An 18015-nucleotide genomic window follows, 5' to 3' on the forward strand; every position below is an offset into this window, starting at 1 on the left:
CCTGGAGCGGAAGCTTTGGTAACAAGCAGCGACGATGCCGATGATCCCAAGCAGTAACCAGACGCCAAGAAGTGCTGCAGAAATGGCTGCCTCTTGCAGGATACCTGATTCGACCTTGTCGATGAGTTTGTCGACTAGTTCGGTCAACTCATCCTTGGTCTTGTTGCCGGGTGCGAGTAGGAAGGCATCGTCGGACTTGCTGTCAGTCTGTTCTGCAAGTGCAGACAAGGTAAAGGTGTCATTTGCAACGAGGGGAAAGCTGACATGGGCATTGTCGTGCACCCACGTCAGGCCTTTCTGGATACCTTCAATCTTGTAGACAACGAGACAGTTGATGACGCCCTGGATGGGATCCTTGAGGAATGTGTCGCCAAAGACCTTGTCAATGCCCTCGCTCATCTTATCAACAAACGCAGTGAGAGTATCGTTGACAGCGTCTGTGCTAGTACCGACCCATCCAAAGACCTTTTTGTTGATGTCATCGTTTGCTGACGTGATTGCCATGTTGGTGCCGTTCTGCCAAGACTCTGAAGCGTCCGTCAGGGCCAATGTGACTTTCTCGGTGAATTGGGCAACCTGATCCGTCAGATCGGGGACTTGTGTCTCTATGGCACGGAGCATTATGTATTGGCAGAGACATGAAAAGATGCCAGCGATGGCAAGAGAGAGTACGAACAGAGCTGGCGGTGACGTAGCGTATGCGATGACCCAACGGATCAATATTTGCCTTGGCTTTGGTTGCGGGTCATGGGCAGAGTTTGGACAAGTGCGTGACTTTCGTTGAGTGATCCAAAGACCAAAGCCAGCCGTGTTCGGACGGGCAGTCGTGTAGACGAGGTCTCTCGAGTCGATGCAGTGTTGACCCGATGTCGCACATTTGTCAAAGGCTCGAATGGTTGCCTCTTCGCGATCGAACCGCTTCTTCTCAAGATAGGCCATGGGCAGGCATGCCAGAACGGCCAAGACGACGATGACGCCAATGAAGATCTTCTTCCCCTTGTACAGAAGCCGGACAAGACTGTCGAAAAAGTCATTGAGGCCGTTGCCTTCGGAGCAAAAGTCGAGCTGCTGTTTCTGCGGGACTGGAAAGAGACTTCGGTCAAAGGTGTAGGTGTCCATTTCACTCTTGATGAGCTTCTTGAGTTCCTGGAAGGGCGTACGAAGGACGGTGTCGGTGAAGTTTTGGACTTCCTTGAAGTCTGGCAGGGACTCGTTGACCTTTTTCATCGAGTCTAGAAAGTCAAGAGGGATCTGCATGTCGTCCAGTTTCTTCAGCTCGTCGTCAACATTCAACTTTGGAAGACCGCCAATGAATGGAAGAAGGCCTTGGACCTTCTCGGCAGCCTTGTTCAAGCCGTCCTGAAAGCCACCGACGACGCTCTGGATGCCTGAGCCGATCTCTGGTAGAGCTTTGTTGAGGAAATCTGTTACCTCTTCGACGAGTTTCGTGGCAGCACCGATAGCACCGTTGACAGCAAGGGTGATGAGACAGACGTAAGTGCCAGTCAGCATGTTGATGTAAAAGACGAAAATCTCCTGTACGCCAGTAATAGTGAGATCAAGCATGGACATGAGCCCGTTGACAGCCTTTTCGACACCAGTGGCGGTGAGCTCGTTGAGGCCCTTTGACATGTAGTATGGCATGGATGCCAGGGCACTGCCGGCACTTTCGACCTTGGTGCAAGCCGAAAGAGCCTTTTCACGAGCGTCACCGACGCTGCCGTCCATGGAGGCGATGGACATGAGGACGCGAACCAGGACAAGGAGAAGGAGAATGGTCCAGCGGTTGATCCATATTTGCGAGAGCCTAGCTCTCAAGCCGAGGTATGGTCTAGGGTATGATGATGAATAGGAAAGAGGTCGTGGTGCATCAGAACCATTGTAGTAACTTTGCTGCCCAGAATCGCCAGCGGAGTCGGAGGGAGGCATGGTCGGAAAGGTATGCTGCTGGTTCTATAGAGTGGAGGAGAAGGAGGAGGAGGAGGAGGTGGTGGTGATGGTAGATTGGGAAGAGGGCACCTCAGCCTGTGAGGATGTAGATATTAGGAATACGGCCAGCGTGTTAATGGGAAAGAGCAGTATGGACAATTTGCGAGCCGTGAGGCTTAGGAAAAGAGATCTATGTGAAAATCTAAAGCGGAGACAATGCTGGTGCCGCGACGAGGAGATGGATGAGAAGATGGTAAGAGGAGAGAGGAGTAGTAGTGAAGGTCAGTGTAGGAATGATGGTAGAAGAAAACAACGCCGTGAACAATAGATGCAGGGACAATAGGAGAGAATTTGCAAAAATTGGGAGAGTGCACAATGAAGAGTGAATAGGAGGACAGCTGGATGGGCTATTCAGTGATTTTGAGAGGATGAGTGGGAGCATTCACATGTTTTGATGGCCCGTGCGCAGAGCAGCGGGAGATGGACAGCGCTATACAAGCGCAGAGTCAGAATAGAAACAATATGGACGTACCATTCAGGCTGACAGGACCGTTGGCGCGACCAGGACGTGTAACACGGGCTCCAAGCTGTTTCAGCAAGCACCAGTCACCAGTGCACCAATTCCAGGCGTGGAGGAGGAGGGATGAGGCTCTGTGGTGGCGCTCCGACGCACGATGTAGGCGCCGTGCAAAAGTAGCGAGAGCCAGTAGAAAGCCGGCATTCTATGATAGGGCGAGGAGGACGTGCGAGTGGACGTGAACCCTGAACAGAGCTGGCAGTGCTGTCTGGTGACGATGGTGTTTGAGAATTGACGACAGGACTGGTCTGTTCGCTCTACCGTGACGCTGATGGCGAAGAAGCTTGCAACGATTGGGTGTGGTGAGCCGACGCGACAGCGATGGACGATGCAGCGTCAGAGAGCAGTGCTGATGTTGCGCGTCGCAGTCGCCGAGTCGCTGTCGTTGTCGTCGGCTCAGAACAATAAGTGAACTTTTCCAGTTGCAAGGGGACAAACTCGATGGAGCGGATGCAGAGGATGAGGATGTCCAAGCCTTCAAACATATCGGCGACGCTGAGGGCGGTCTTATACGAAGAAAGCTTGCGCCACAAAATGTGGCGTAAGTGCATGGGTTCTGCCCAGTTTGCGTGCCGGGCCATTCCGACGTCACTGTTATGTTGTCGTCGTCGATGTTCTCTGTGAATGCAATGTGAATCAAGCTGTATGCAGTGCGGTGTAGTCTTGCTCGTCATCCTGCCTGGCAAAGTAGCTGTGTTGAGAGTCTGTCTGTCTGGCTAAGAATGGATCTTGTAATTAGTTAGTTGGCGCCGCCGTCGTCCCTCTAATTAATTAATTAATCCCCAGTCGCGCGCGCGAGCATAGGGCGGGCGGCCAGGCAGTCAGGCAGTCAGGCAGTCAGGCAGTCAGGCAGTCAGGCAGGAAAGGAGGACACAATCTAGGTAGCTGCCTAGACTAGTAGATTCCATACTCATGACCCCCCAACACCCCACATCCCACGCTCTACGCCACATTTATACGAGCCACACGCCACACGCCACACGCCACACACCGTACGCCACATCCCACGCACCCCCAAAGGGTTCCCGCGTGGCCAAAAGCCCGAGTCAGTTTGCCCCAGTCTCGCGAGTCATATTCCAGTCCCACGTGTTCTTAGTACAGTCAAGGGATTAAAGCATAGTATCTCCAGCATATATACTACACATACCAATATATAGAGATGTTTAATATCACTCATCTTACAGATTCCATAACAACTCTCTCTGGAGTATCTCTATTAACATATAAGCTTAGTAGATTGATAGTCTTAGTAGGCATCCTTTCCGGCGCTACTACAGTTCTAGATCGGTACATAGCGCCTACCCTCCAGCCAATCAGCTGCCGTCCATCAACCCTGAATGCCAAAAGCCTCATTTCACTGCCCTTGCTTCACATCACTACTTGAACCATTCATCCACTCACGTGTCTTTCCATCCTCATCTTTGTTTGTGAGCTTCAAGTGGTGGGTAGTAATTAGCCTTGGTAGGTATGAAGATGGCCTGCCGTCATCTATTACCGGCAACTCAGGCCGGCTGGGTGGGTGCGACGGTAACGTGGTACAAACGGGGAAGACTCCCTCAACCTGCCCATCTCCCATTCCACCTCACCACCACACCACCACACCACTCTTCAGCTCTCGTCATCCATACCAGCCCTAGAGCGCTTCATCGCTCTCATTCTGGACTTTCCCGTCATTTCCAGCCTCCATTCTGCATCTCCTCTCCTCAACTGCCTCGGCTCACTCTCTCCCTCTCCCCCCTCTCCCCGTCTATACCGTCATGTTGATATCTCTTCACATGGCAGGATACTTGACAATCTGCAGTCTGGAAGCTGCTTGGCTACCAGACTCTGCCTCCTCGGAATAAGTTATCATGCTTCATGCCTTGCCTACCATCACTAATTTCTCGTCAGCTATGTGTCCGACACTGTGGTTACTCCCGCAAAGAATGCTTGTATCCATGCCCTGTTTGGAGCATGCCGATTCGACTCTTGAGCCCTTAAAAGGCCCTTCGTGAGCCTATCAAATTCTTCTCCTCGCCTTCATTTTGCCAGACATGTAGTGTCTACCTCCACGAGACCTTCATTTCTGTATCGCCTCGCTCTTGTGAGATTCGCTCTCCTTCCACCTCCCGCAGCGTTGCTCTGTACCGTTCACTGCTCCAGCTCGCTTGGTCCTTGTTCTCTTTCTGTTCCGATGCAGCATTCACCATGCCGACCGCCTATACAACCCTTTTGAGCTCTTATATTACTCCAACAGTTTTTGGGCCAATATCAAAAACTTTCTACTCCATTTCGTACCCGCGACGTCACCGCTACTTATCCTCACTGCGCCACCCTTCTGTTGCGCCTACAGCGTGGTGCTACACCCCTTGCTTCATGGCTGACTTTTGCGGTAATAGCTGCACACCGGCCAGAAGGAGATGCCTACGTTACGCCGTACCTCGTGGTATGCAGGGCTGTCCGTTCGACTACTGCACCGATTCTGTCCGCGATCTTGTCAAGCGATTTCTTTGCATATCAGCATTGCTGCCCTTGAATTTCCTGTCTCTTCCTGTCAATTAATATTGACCACACCTTTCCTTCTCTCTTTTGCCTACTATCTTCTGCTCCACCATCAGCCGTCATCAGCTCGCTATCCCTACCTTTCGTGTGCCTGTATAGTCAACTATACCTCCTTATACCCTCCTTGTCCACCAGACTACCCGGCATTCTTCTTTCTGTGAAGACTCACACGCGGCAGCCTTAGCGCACTCCTTCAATAGCCTATTCTCAATAGCTTCTCTGAATGCTCACCGCAACCTCATTAACTCTACTCAGGGAGCTTCGTCTCCGACTGAGACCGCATTCTCTTCACGCTGCGATCTCGTCAACTATATTCAGCTCGCTTCAAGTGTTTATGAAGACTACTCAGAGCACTAGCGAAGACGATCCATTTCCACTCGTACATCTCCTTCGTCTTTTCATACCTTTTTCTTTCTTTTTTGTCTTTCCCACGGCCCAGCTATCGACAAAGTTGTTGCCTGGACCACACTGGCTATCCATTTTTGTGCCCTCTGAGTACTACGGAAAGATTCACGTATCCAAACAAGGCAGGCGTTTGAAGGCCACTTCTACGTCATCAGCACTACACGTCCGCAGTGCCGACAGAGAATAAGCCCATCCAAGCAAGTCTCTTTGATCGCGAAGACCCAGCCACAGACGGAAACTGTGCGACGTGGGCCTCAGTTGTGCATATATGTCAACCCACCATTTCCGCATTCGGTTCTAAGAACGCTTTTCCTTTCGAGGCATCTCCAAGCATCTACACGCATTTATCATCATATATCAGACATCTCAGTTCATCTTTTACTTGCAAAACGTACGCAGAGCCGTGCTCAATATTTATTCAACCACACAAGTAAGTCAACACCATACATTCCTTGGCATATGTCGATTCACTAGCTCGCTCGCGCAACGCACGTACCGGCCCCAGCTGCCCTACTTCGGCGACCACCCCGGACCCACCAGAGTGGTAGAAGTGGGTCGGTCGCGAGAATGAACATGTCCATAACGACGACACAACCGCGTTTTGTGCCGCTGCCTGGTACTGTTCTTCTCCAAGAAACATCACGTCAATATTGTGATGTTGTGGTCGTTGTTGTGACTCTGCTGCGCACAACTATCGTGGAATCGTAACGCTGGGGGCATGCATCTGTTTTTGGATCGTGTTCTTCTTTCTTTGCTCCCTTGCTACTCGCATAACATGTATCGTTTTCATTCTCTACCTTTTCCTACCTTTCTGTTCCTCTTTCTTTTCCCGCGTCGCGTCTTTCAGGACCTGCTTTATTGACATGATGGACAGCAAGACCTCCTTCCCAGAACTCTCTACTTCTTCGCAGCGATCCAACCCTTTGCTGCCCACACCTCCAATCAGCTCAGGCAGCGACCAGTCCAGGGCGGGTCTTTCCGAGCCAGCTCTAGCAATGCATCAGAAGGCCACAGGGTACACCAACTCCATAACTTGGGAGTCAAAGTCGACAAAGGAGCGAAAGAACTACCTGGTTGCGCAGCATTCGCTTGAAAGACTCTGTCCACACTCTCCGGTCCGCTACATGGCGTTCAGAGAGTGGATGGAGCTCAGACAATACCATCACGGCAGAGAGCTCAGAAAGGAGCGCAAGCGCCTGTACGAGGCAGAGGAGAGAATGAGACTCCAGGCTCTCGGCATTCCTCCATTGATGCAGCCTTTTGGTGGCAAGATTTTCGAAGGAAACCGCACCGCCGTGCTATCCCAGCAGTCCATATGGTGTCGATGGGACTGGGACGCCAAGCCTGAGCTCGCGGAGTGGCCATGCAGTGAGGAGATGCGATACCAGGGCGACGGTCGCGCCCAGAGCAAGCTGGGCCGATTCCTCGCTCTGCCACGTTACCAGCCAAACTTTACTGTTGGCTGGGATCAGTGCCGTATGACGGCGGTGTACCCGTTTGATGAAGTTAACAGAGTTCCAACTGAAGAAGACGTGTGTGCCCCGGTGGACGAGATTCTGGAAGCCGACATTCCCATGCTACTGAATCAGAGCCTGCTGGATGCTCTGGATGACGTGGACGATGAGCTCTATTTCGATCTCAAGGGAACACCGGATACCAGCTTGGACCTGAACGAGGGTACTGATATGATTGTTAGAATCAAAGAGAGCAACTCTTGGAAATAGAAGGAATAATGGGGACTGAGGCTACCTGGAGTTTGGGAGTAGAGGCTTTGGCTGCTTGCAATCCGTGCATTGTAACTCATATCGAGTAGTTACACCTCGCCTACTTCGACATGCGACTCTCCACAATCACCTCTCAGCTTCGGCATGCTGTTTGCGACTTGCGACTTGCGACTTGCGGCTTTCGGTTAAGAGTACACTCTTTTTTATTTCTTCGATTTGACTGTACTAATGTAACGGACTTGGCCATCCTTGTGACCTTGGGCCAAACTTACGAATCCCTTTTGTTTCTTCACAGCACACTTTATGATGCATCATGGCGGCGGCGTTTCTTCACAGCAACGGGCAGGCGAACGTCTTCTTCTGGCATCTCCAACATCTGGGGATTTGTCCTGACAGGTTTGCACATGTATATATACATGGTGACGGAACCGGGGCGGCATCCATTCATTTTGCTTATTAGCGGCGAGGGCATGACCGGGTGATGGTCACGAGCGAGCATCCATCTCGCACATGGAGTTTCGGCAGTCATTAATCTAGAAAGACACACTTTGGCTTGCCAACTCTTTCGCTCACGCATGCTATACATGTCGCTGACTCTCGAGCATCCACTGACATTGTATCCGTGCATATGTTCTGACCAGATTGACTCCCATGTAAAGCGAATGAGGCTCTTCAAAAAACCTTTTTCGAATCGTAGACTGCACGTGCGTATCCGCATCTGAGCGCAGTTATGGGTACCTAGTAAATAGCGCTAGTAAGTGCTGCCGCTACGTCATGGACTTGTCTGCCGTAATTTTATACACGAGCGCTTTCCAGTCTGTCTGTATTATTTGCTGTGAGATATAGCTTTCTTCGTTTGTTTTTGTTGTTTCATCGTTTTATATTGCAATGTAGGCCTGAAAGATTGATACTATGTAGTGTGTAGTATATAATCTGGTATTCGTACCCCGCAATCAGCCTAATTCTTGTTGGCAGTACGGACGTGGTGGTCTTGGGTTCCCAGGAGATTGATAATGCCAGCTGGTGTATCAAAACCTCACTTTTCAGTCTCTCTCCCTCTCTCCACATACCTCACTCACTCACTCACTCACTCACCCCCTCATCCACCAGCACCAGCACCAGCACCAGCAATCTAAAGCTCCCCAACCCCAACATCATCCTCCTCAAACGGCGTCTCGTACGGCCGTTCCGCCTGCGGCGTGATGCGCGCCAGATGCCGCCTCGAGCCATCCTCCCAGTCCACCAACGCCGAGTGTCCCGTCACCCGGTTATCCCACACCACCACCGTGCCGGGCGCCCACTTGACCCGGGCCTGGAAGTCCGCACCGAGCGCAATATGGTCGAACAGGAACTTGAGCAGCGCGTCGGATTCTTCTTGCTTGAGGTCGAGGATGCGGCGTGTGACTGGCTCGCTTCCCCATCAGCCATACACAAAACAAACACAAAACAAACACACAGAACCAAGGAAACAGGGAAGAGAAAACTCACACTGCGCATTAACAAACAACGCCTTCTCCCCCGTCACGGGATGCGTGCGCACAACAGGATGCACACTCCCCACCGCCTCCCGCCGCACCACACCCCCCCGTCCCAAACTCTGCTCCGCCTGCTGCACCCCCGAATGCACCGCCCTCAACCCATGCAACCTGCGCCGAAACGCCGGACTGAGCCGCCGATACGCCTCCGCCGCATTGACAAACAGCGTGTCGCCGCCCGCCTTGGTCTTACCGCCCGCCGAGGAGGGTCCCTCGAGCAGGTACAGGAACGTGGTGCCGGGCGGTTGGGCCTCGTATGTGACGTCGGAGTGCCAGGCGACGGAGGTGGTGTGTTCGGTGAGGAAGTCTTGGGCGTGGGCGGATGAAGAGGGGGTGGTGCTGCTGCGGTATACGAGGTGGATTTCGGGGTGGTTTGGGGGGTGGCCTGAGGTTGGGTGGATGTGGAGGCGGCCGAAGTAGGTGCCCAGGGTGAGGGCGGTGGGGATGGGGTGGGTGGATAGGTCTTGGTTGCGGAATGCTTGGGGGAGGTTAGGGTGGGGTGGTGGATGGATAGGGGTAACGGATGGATAGATAGGGGCTGGGGATGGGGATGATGGTGCTGATACTACATACCAACGACCTTCTTCTGCGCGACAAACAGCGCAAGCTCATCCCTCCCCTTATCCGAGAGCGCACTCAACTGCACGCCATGCACCTCAGCGCCGATATTTCCAGTCAGGTCCGAGACCTGACTCCGACCCGGCGGCAGCAAGTTCGGAAACGAGGGGTCTGCGTCCTTGCCGTGCTCGTAGTGCTCAAAGGGCTCGAGCGGTGGGTATCTGCGCGTTTACATCGTCAGCTCTCACCAGCACTATACTAATGGTGTGTGTCATGGAAACAAGGGAGGGAGGGTTGGTTCTATATAGGCGCACACACGTACTTCACCTCCTTGTCCCAGACGGGCAGGTAGTGCGGATACTTTGCGCCGGCGTGGGTGCCGGTGCCGTGTTCTTCGGCGTGTCGGTTGAAGGTTTCGGGGCTGGTGCCGCTGGCGTCTTTGTATGCTGTTGGGCCTTTGTATGCTGGGAGTGCGGCGGCGGGTGGTGGGGATGGGTCGATGGCTTCGGGGGCCATGGTTGCGTGTGTGTATGATTTTATGCTGTCGTCGCAGGTGCAAGGCTATACGTAGGAGAGATGGGCATACATACACACATATATATATATGTATATCACACCCAGGACATCGATAACAGCGGCACGCCATACCCGGCCACAGCTCCACGTAGGCGGGTAAACTACGTTTCTGCTATCTATCTGTCTATCTCATTATTCGGCCGGAATACCCACTGGTAATGTAATAGGTCAGTACGATTTGCCGTTTTCCCTATCGTTCTCTCCTCGCAGCTCATGGGCGCGTTGTATGGCGTCAACAGCCTCCCCGCTCAGCATGATGGGGACAAGAAATATGGGGACTGTCGCACGTCTTTTCTTGTTGCGAGTGCATTGGGGACGAATAATTGCGTGGTAGATTATTGGCCGGGTTATGTGTTTGTGGGTGTGTGGTTGTTGCGATTGAATGGCGCAAAGCAAGATGGATGGATGTGCAGTTCGTGATTGGCGAGTCAGATAATGTATCCATCTTCGCTACAAACTAAACTTGGATCGACTTGTTTGCGCAACTACGTCGGCATATTTTTGTCGATCACGCAATTCCGCCCTTGTCGTAGCAACATCCATCCCATTCCGTCTTTTCTTCTCGACGCCTGTTGTCAGGTGAAGAGATTGATCATCGTTTGGCTTTTCGTTCGTCAGTTAATCACTTGTTCGGTTTTCGGCTTATCTCTAAGCTGTCGGATGTACCGACTAGTAATTATTCGTGAAGCGTGCGATGGATGTCGTCTTTTGCAAGCTCATGGGTTGGCGATATGGTGACATAGGACGCATGCAGTGCGCGATGTTGTGTGTGGCGTATCAAAGTACTGCAGGCTGTGGAGAGTCGGGTATCATTTTTTTTTCTCTGTGGTCATTCCGTTGTGTATAGATTCCGGGCGGCATGCAAAAACTCGTGTCGTGGTTCTTTGCCAGGACACACCGGCGCCTTGCACAACTGATGTGTTTTATATATGACGTGGATGCGGTTCTGGTGAGACATCTGGACGGTTAGTTGCGACTTTTGATTCTCTGGAACGTTTCTGTGTTCTCGATTATGGCTGGTGTACTTGGGCATTCTATGCCGCTTCCTGGTGGTCAGGTTAAGGATGCTGCTCGATATAGTAGTGAGGAGGAGCCACAGAGAGACAGAGTCGGGGGAGAGGGAGACACGTTTGTCTCGACGGGCTTCGACGTCTACCATAAACCGATTGAGAGTTACGAGGGATATCATCGATATGACCCAGACTTCCAGTGGACGGAGAAGGAGGAGCGCAAGATTGTTCGAAAGGTACCACGAAAGCATCTGCCGACTCCCTCGTTCAGTCCTGACTTTGCTACAGATCGATTATCGCATCTGCTCCTGGGTGTGTCTAATGTTCTTCGCATTGCAGCTGGACCGCAGCAACATCCAGCAAGCACTCAGTGACAACATGCTCCCCGATCTAGGCCTCACAACAAACGACTACAACTACGGCCAGACGATCTTCTACCTGTGCTTCCTGTGTGCCGAGCTGCCATCGCAACTAGTTTCAAAGAAGATTGGCCCCGACAACTGGATACCGATCCAGATGGTGTCGTGGAGTCTCGTCGCCAGCTGTCAAGCCTTCCTCACAGGCCGGTCTTCATTCTTCGCCTGCCGTGCGTTGCTGGGCCTGATTGAGGGCGGATTCATCGTATGTTCCCCCTCTCACTTCCCAGCTGCAACAGTAGATAACTTCCACCCAGCCCGATAACGTGCTATACCTCTCATACTGGTACAAGGGCAACGAGCTCCCCACCCGCCTCAGCTGGTTCTGGGTCTCCTACCAAGCAACCAACATCGTAGGCGCCTTTCTCGCCTTCGGCATCCTGCGTCTGCGCGGACACAACAGCCTCGAGGGCTGGCGCTGGCTCTTCGCGCTCGAAGGCATGCTGACCGGCCTCATCGGCATCGTCTCCTTCTTCTACCTCGCCCCGTCCCCGACCCAGACGGCAAGCTGGTTCCGCGGCAAGGACGGCTGGTTCACGGAGCACGAGGAGAAGATCATGGTCAATCGCGTGCTGCGCGACGACCCGTCCAAGGGCGACATGCATAACCGCCAGGCGCTCGACTGGCGCATGCTGTGGGCTTGTATCGCGGACTACCATATGTGGCCCATCTACCTCATCGGTCTGTCCTGGCTCATCCCCAACCAGCCTGCCACCGCGTACCTCTCGCTCCAGATCCGCAGCCTGGGCTTCGGCACATTGCAAACTACCCTCCTCACCGTGCGTTTCCCCCCCCTTTTGTCTTTCCCACACACAGACACCCTTACTCCCCCCCAACACACACAACCACTAACACACCCCCAGATCCCCGCCTACGCCCTCTTCATCCTCCAACTCCTCTTCTGGACCTGGCTCTCCGAACGAACCGGCCAACGCTTCTACACCATCCTAACCGCCCAACTCTGGGCCCTCCCCCTCCTCCTCGCCCTCGAATTCCTGCCCGCCGCCCAACCCTCCCCCTGGCCCCGCTGGACCCTCTCCACCCTCCTCGTCGGCCACCCCTACATCCACGCCATCCTCGTCAGCCTCACCTCGCGCAACGCCGGCGCCGTCCGCACCCGCACCTTCGCCGCCGCGCTCTACAACATGGCCGTGCAGGCGAGCAATATCGTCGGGCAGAATATCTATAGGGATGCGGATGCGCCGCTGTATCGCGTGGGGAATAGGGTGTTGTTGGGGATTTGTGTGTGGAATGGGGTGTTGGTGCTGGGGGCGAGGGCGTATTATGTGCGGGTTAATGCGGGGAGGGAGAGGGTTTGGGGGGAGTGGGCGGTTGGGGAGAGGGAGGGGTATTTGAGGGGGACTACGGAGAGGGGGAATAAGAGGGTGGATTTCAGGTTTGCGATTTGAGGGGGATGGACGTGTTGATGGAACCTGGGGCCTTGGATTCATGGGTTCATGGATGAGATGAAGTTGTGGGATGGAGTCTTAGTAGTGATACTCCCAGGTTCAGTCTGCCCTCGTACACCTGACCACAACCTCCATACCAACCAACAACACTCCCACGGTGACGTGGCGACGCACTACAAAACGCCATCACAGTTCACAGAACCCAGCTAACCTGCTATCACCCCAACCACTACCACACAATCCTCAATACGAACAACCTAACCACAACCCCCCCAGCTCAGGGGTAGGAGGTAGATATATATCATTACACAGCCACCCGCGCAGCTCCCCGAGCACGAACAGCAGGCATAGCTAGACTAGACTATGTAGACAGAAGATGAAAAAAAAAAAAACAAGAGTATAAGGCAGAACGAATGAATGACGGCGGTTGGATGATTACTTCCCCTTTCCTCCTCTCCCCTCCACATTAACCTCCTTTTTCCCTCATGACCTTCCTTCCTTCCAACTCATTAATAGCATCGTCTCAAATAGCTAACCACACACCCTCTTGACCATACACATACATTCAACCCGCCAACCACTCCACCCTCCACCACCCCAAACCACAAACCCCTCAAACCCCTCAAAACGCAACCCCAACCGGCGTCCGCGGATTCATCCTCAGCGGATCAACCCGCCCATCCCTCCCTCCAACCTCAACCTCCACCTCCTCCTTCCTCCCCCAAACCTCCCCCTCCCCCCACCCCAACCCCTTCCTCGCACTGCGCGGACTCAAACCACCAGGCGTCGCCGGACACCGCGCCGTCGAGCAACTCGTCCGACTCGTCACCAGACTAGGCACTGTAGTGGCGAGCGAGAGCGTTGATGCCGATGTGATTGTAGACGTAGACGTAGACGTAGACGCAGACGTCAACGCCGTAGACGCCGTAGACGGACGCTGCGCATGTCTGCCCTGCGCCCCAGCGCGCCCCATCCAGCCCCACACGCGCGGCCTGACACTCGCGAGCGACTCCTTGAGCACACTCACAACGTGCCTATCCGCCCTTTCCGTCCCTGCCGCACCTGCTTTCTCCGCCCCTGACGACGACGACGAAGAATAAAACCCAGGCGAATCAGGAGCCATGTAAAACGGCGTCCGCACCTGCACCTGCACCTGCCCCGGCGCAAGCGGGAGGGGCTTAGCACAGACCCAGGGGACGGAGAACGCGGAGCCGATTTCGGAGAGGGTTTCGGAGCGGGCGCGGATGCGGTGCGAGGGGGCGAGGGCGGGGATGTGGTGGCTTGGGGAGGGAGGGGGGCGGGATGTGGTTGTGGTTGTGGAGAAGGACGGGGAAGAGGAGGATAGGGTGGAGATGGAAGTGGAAGTGGAGGCGTGGGCGCGGCGTTCTTGGATGATGGATTTGAGTTCGCGGATTGCGGCGTCGATTTCGTTGCGGGTGGAGAGGAAGGAGGGGCGGGTTGTGCGTTGGGGGTTGGAGCGGGCTGGGGTGGATGAGTGGGTGTTGTGGTGAGATTGGGGTGGAGAGGAGGGGAGTGGGATGGTGGAGGATGAGGTGGTGGTGGTAGATGAGTGTTTGTCGGTGGTGGGTATAGGGGAATCGGGGATGGAAGGGAGTGTTTGCAGAGCGGTTGGACGGTCTTCGAAATCCGGGCCGTGAAGGAGCGAGAGGTCGATTAAAGGGTTTAGGCTAAGGCGAGAGCTGGACCTTCTGGTTACTGAAGTGGTGGTGGTGTTCTCTGATCTGACTGAGTCCCATCGTCCGCCAAAGCGTGATGTCGTCGTCGTCGAGGAGACGGAAGACGGTCGCGAATGAACCACGGCCTGTTCAGGAAACTCCAGCGACGGGAGCACCTTTGTCCAGTCTGATTCTGTAAAGTCTGGAAGTGGAGAGAGGCGGTTTTTGGGCTCATATATCGAGAGCTCAAGAGGCCTCAAGCTCGGAGGCCGCGTAGTCGAGCGACGCGGGGGTGATTCCTTGTTCGCAGGTCGGCAGTCTATAGACATGCTACCACTGAGTCGACTGGCTCGACTGATCGATCGATGACCGCTCGTTGTCGGCCATCGCGAGACGATCGTGCTCACGGTGTGGTGATAAGGACGTGGTTGGTCGACCACAGGAACGACATCCTCTTCTTGAACTGTGACGAATCAGTGACTTGAACAGATGAGTATATCCAAGAGTCAGTTACCATTACAGCGAAGCTCAGCTTCAGCATAATCCTCGTCGTGACCCCATGATGCACAGCATCCCAGCGTGACCAGCCAGTTGTTCTTCAATACAGCAGCATTGCTATGCCGCGCCTCGCCCATGGCGTCCGCAGGCGCAGAACTTCAAAGGGATCTGAGCTCACAAGCACACAGTCATCTCGTCTCTTCTCAGAAGATGTGGATGGCAGAAAGGAATGGAAGTGTTATAGAAATATGGTAGTATGCAAATCCGGCCGACCAACAATGACAAAGAAGGGAAAATATTAGAAGCGAGACCCAAAGCAACCGGCACTGGGCACAGTATAACTTCAATATGACAGCAAGAAAAGAGATATGGAAATCCACAGAGAAGAAGCGGATGATGGTAGCTAAGTCATGCAGCAGCAAATTACCATGTCAACTTGTCAGTGAGAATAACCATCATATACGCGCTGACTGGTTGCACCGTTGGGTGTGTTGTTGTGAGGTTCTGGCCAATCATGATTTCGTATCAGGTTTGAAGGCAAAATAGACTAACCTCACTTGGCTAGACCCATATCTGGCGATTGCTTATTCGCTAGGTGACCAGTCGCCCCTGCCCAGAGCGGCGCGTAAACAGAAACCCCTTCTCGAACAATTATCAAGGGGTCTCTCGCAGCCACTGGTGAGTGTATTGGTGACGCCAAGCAGTGTCCTCATCCGCCAACCATCCAACGAGCGCAGACATATGCTGTTACAAAGACATTTGCCTACGGCCCTGAGTGATACTCTATGTTTGTAGATTGCGAGTGATTGGCTTGAACAATTCGCCTGAAACATCTATCCATGTTCACTGTCAAACGCCACATACTACCCCCGCTATGCAAATACCGTGTAGGGCCACTGTAGATATCTGTCAAAGTCCAATCAGTCCTGGTCTTGCTCCTTCGCATTGCCCCAGACGTCGCGCTCTTCTCGGAAGCTACCAAAGTGCGAACTGCTGTGAGATGGCTCGTCTGTGTGGTCTCGCGTCTGCCACCTGAGGGCTTCATCAGATTGATGTGCAGAGAAACCGCCCACGTCTTCTTCGTTATCCCCATCCGCGAATGGCCGATCGAGATTGTGCTCATCCTCAGTATGAGTGTGAGGCGCATCCGGCTCAAAGCCTTCCCGTACTACTTCTGCTTCTCCCTCCTCTGGATATGTTTTACTGCCCTCGTGTTAGTTAAGGTGCTGATATGGTGAGTTAATTCTAGACGTACACGTAGTGCTTCGGTTCAGCCTCGTTCCAACCAGGCCCTCCTTCCTTGCGAGCTCGGACCCTCTCGATGTCTTCAGCCTCGTGGTCTTCCACTACAAGATCGACAAGCTGACTCCTGTCCGACTTGCCTGAACCTGAGGACGATGAGTGGTTCCGCTTCAACATCTGTCCCACCGCTTGCAGACGAGATGGCGATTTGGAGTTGCTTGAACTCTCACTGTTTCTCCGATCCTCAGCCTCCTCCTGAATATGTTGTATTCGGCTCTTGCGACGTTGTTTGTTCTGTCTAGTCGGCTGTAAAACATGCCTGTTTGTGGACGCGGACACTATCGTGGGGCTACCATATAGTCTCTGTTCACGACTTGCAGTGTGTGCTGTAATGACCGGGTAATTGCAATCTCCAAATTCGAGTGCTCGAGCATTGGTATATAGCTGCTCTTCTTCAGGATCTAGACTCTCTTCCATGTTGTCTTCTTCGGCAACGCCATAAGTATTTGTCTCGAGGGCTCGATGTGCACCAGGACTCATCGTGCGAGCCCGACTCTCCGCCGCTTTTTTCAGCAGCGGAGTCCGACTGTCGTCAGCATGCTCTCCTGGTTTCGGAATCCAATATTTGCCTTTGCCTCCTCGTTCGTATCTCATGCCTTCCATCATTCTTGCAGTACGTGATGCTGATTGCTCGTGTCCCAGAACGTTGTCACGCGCGTCAAAGTAGCGATACTCATAGTTTTTCCCAGAGAAAGTTCCTTTGGTGTCTTCGATCAAATCTCGTGGTCCGAAAGCATCTCGCAGCGCATATTTGATCGGCATACGGGCAGATGAAATCGTGACGTCGGCATAATCGTGCCAAGAAAATGCGTACCAGTGCAGTATCGCAAAGAGGGGCATTTCAAAGCTGATCAGGGCATCCTGAATAGATGCTGCCAGATTGTCCGGTGTATAGCCTTGGACATCGTTGGGCAAGGCATTGAGCCAAACAAGAATCGACAAGAAGAAGCCTTGCCAGTAGGATGCGAAGATGATGCCCTTGACACAGAGGAACTTGGGCATAGGTCGGAAAGGTTGCAGATCGGCTGACATACACACCCAGAACAAGGCAAGGGCATATAGGCATACGGTGATGCTTACGTTGTATATCAAGCCACTCCAGAAGTAGCCAGAGGTCACGCCAAGATATCCTTCTTTATAGGTTCCGGTAGCTTTCAGAATGATGGCTGCTACCGCGAGTACAGGCTTCACCCAGGTGTACTGAAGAATACCACGCTTTATAGCAAGGAAAGTATGCGGATCGGAGATGTCGACTTTAGGGAGGCAATGGTTGAGGGGCCAGAGATGCGAGACTGGCCGTCGACCATGCATCATCACGATGAGGGCTCGCTCGCCGCCAAGAAAGTTGATTAGGAGCTGGAAGAAGGTATATATAGTGAAGGCCTAGCTTAAGGTATCAGCATCCTGAATTATGTATGAGCACTAGGAGACTCACTTCATATACATCCTGTACAGGCCTTACCCAGAATGCCACGGACAGTGATGTGAGGCTTGCCCATGATGCTGCCGAAAAGATCGGAACCCTGGTCCACAACTCAGCACGTCTTCATAGAAAATCCATAGATGTATACAGACATCACAAGTATACGAACTACATATCGCTGTAAAAGAGGCTTGCGATAGTTTTTGCTGTAGAGTTTTAATGTTGATCTACGCAGCATGTTGGGGCGACATCATCACTCACGACTGAAGCCATACAGACCTGTAGCAATCTAGTCAGCGATGTCATATGAGTCTTCTAGAGCTGACTTACACGCATGTCAGTGCGGTTGCAACAAGAGCTGCAACACCAGCCACTATGATGACAGCACGATTAAACCTTGATCCAGTGCCATTGCCCGCCATGAGATGGATATCGC

The 18015-nt window shown here is 53.2% G+C and overlaps 6 protein-coding genes across 6 annotated transcripts; 2 read left to right on the plus strand and 4 right to left on the minus strand.

Annotated features, from left to right (window-relative positions):
• Window positions 1-6: 6 nt before the first annotated feature.
• EJ05DRAFT_420043 (uncharacterized protein) lies at window positions 7-1830 on the minus strand (the record flags this gene model as incomplete). Its single annotated transcript, XM_033741460.1, has 1 exon — window positions 7-1830. A coding segment is annotated over one exon (1824 nt), but the record flags the coding sequence as incomplete, so codon positions are not given.
• A 3997-nt stretch (window positions 1831-5827) lies between these two features.
• EJ05DRAFT_536592 (uncharacterized protein) lies at window positions 5828-7176 on the plus strand (the record flags this gene model as incomplete). The annotated part of the gene is made up of 1 exon (XM_033749323.1): window positions 5828-7176. The coding sequence occupies exon 1, from the start codon at window positions 6316-6318 to the stop codon at window positions 7174-7176; it is 861 nt and encodes a 286-aa protein (XP_033602943.1). The 5' UTR covers window positions 5828-6315.
• Window positions 7177-8095: 919 nt separating this feature from the next.
• EJ05DRAFT_536593 (alpha-ketoglutarate-dependent taurine dioxygenase) lies at window positions 8096-9785 on the minus strand (the record flags this gene model as incomplete). The annotated part of the gene is made up of 4 exons (XM_033749324.1): window positions 8096-8580; window positions 8665-9189; window positions 9285-9490; window positions 9592-9785. The coding sequence occupies 4 exons, from the start codon at window positions 9783-9785 to the stop codon at window positions 8309-8311; spliced, it is 1197 nt and encodes a 398-aa protein (XP_033602944.1). The 3' UTR covers window positions 8096-8308.
• Window positions 9786-10881: 1096 nt separating this feature from the next.
• On the plus strand, window positions 10882-12680 carry EJ05DRAFT_436599 (MFS general substrate transporter; the record flags this gene model as incomplete). The annotated part of the gene is made up of 4 exons (XM_033741753.1): window positions 10882-11091; window positions 11144-11476; window positions 11529-12050; window positions 12135-12680. The coding sequence occupies 4 exons, from the start codon at window positions 10882-10884 to the stop codon at window positions 12678-12680; spliced, it is 1611 nt and encodes a 536-aa protein (XP_033602945.1).
• Window positions 12681-13302: 622 nt separating this feature from the next.
• EJ05DRAFT_484220 (uncharacterized protein) lies at window positions 13303-14991 on the minus strand (the record flags this gene model as incomplete). Its single annotated transcript, XM_033745319.1, has 2 exons — window positions 13303-14819; window positions 14871-14991. The coding sequence occupies 2 exons, from the start codon at window positions 14989-14991 to the stop codon at window positions 13303-13305; spliced, it is 1638 nt and encodes a 545-aa protein (XP_033602946.1).
• Window positions 14992-15774: 783 nt separating this feature from the next.
• Window positions 15775-18001, minus strand: EJ05DRAFT_436628 (DUF300-domain-containing protein; the record flags this gene model as incomplete). Its single annotated transcript, XM_033741758.1, has 5 exons — window positions 15775-16057; window positions 16110-17539; window positions 17592-17679; window positions 17732-17785; window positions 17910-18001. 5 exons carry the CDS (start codon window positions 17999-18001, stop codon window positions 15775-15777), a joined length of 1947 nt encoding a protein of 648 aa, XP_033602947.1.
• Window positions 18002-18015: the final 14 nt, after the last annotated feature.

The sequence above is a fragment of the Pseudovirgaria hyperparasitica genome (genome assembly GCF_010093815.1).
Source record: "Pseudovirgaria hyperparasitica strain CBS 121739 unplaced genomic scaffold EJ05scaffold_4, whole genome shotgun sequence".
Taxonomy (NCBI): Eukaryota; Fungi; Ascomycota; class Dothideomycetes; order Acrospermales; family Acrospermaceae; genus Pseudovirgaria; species Pseudovirgaria hyperparasitica.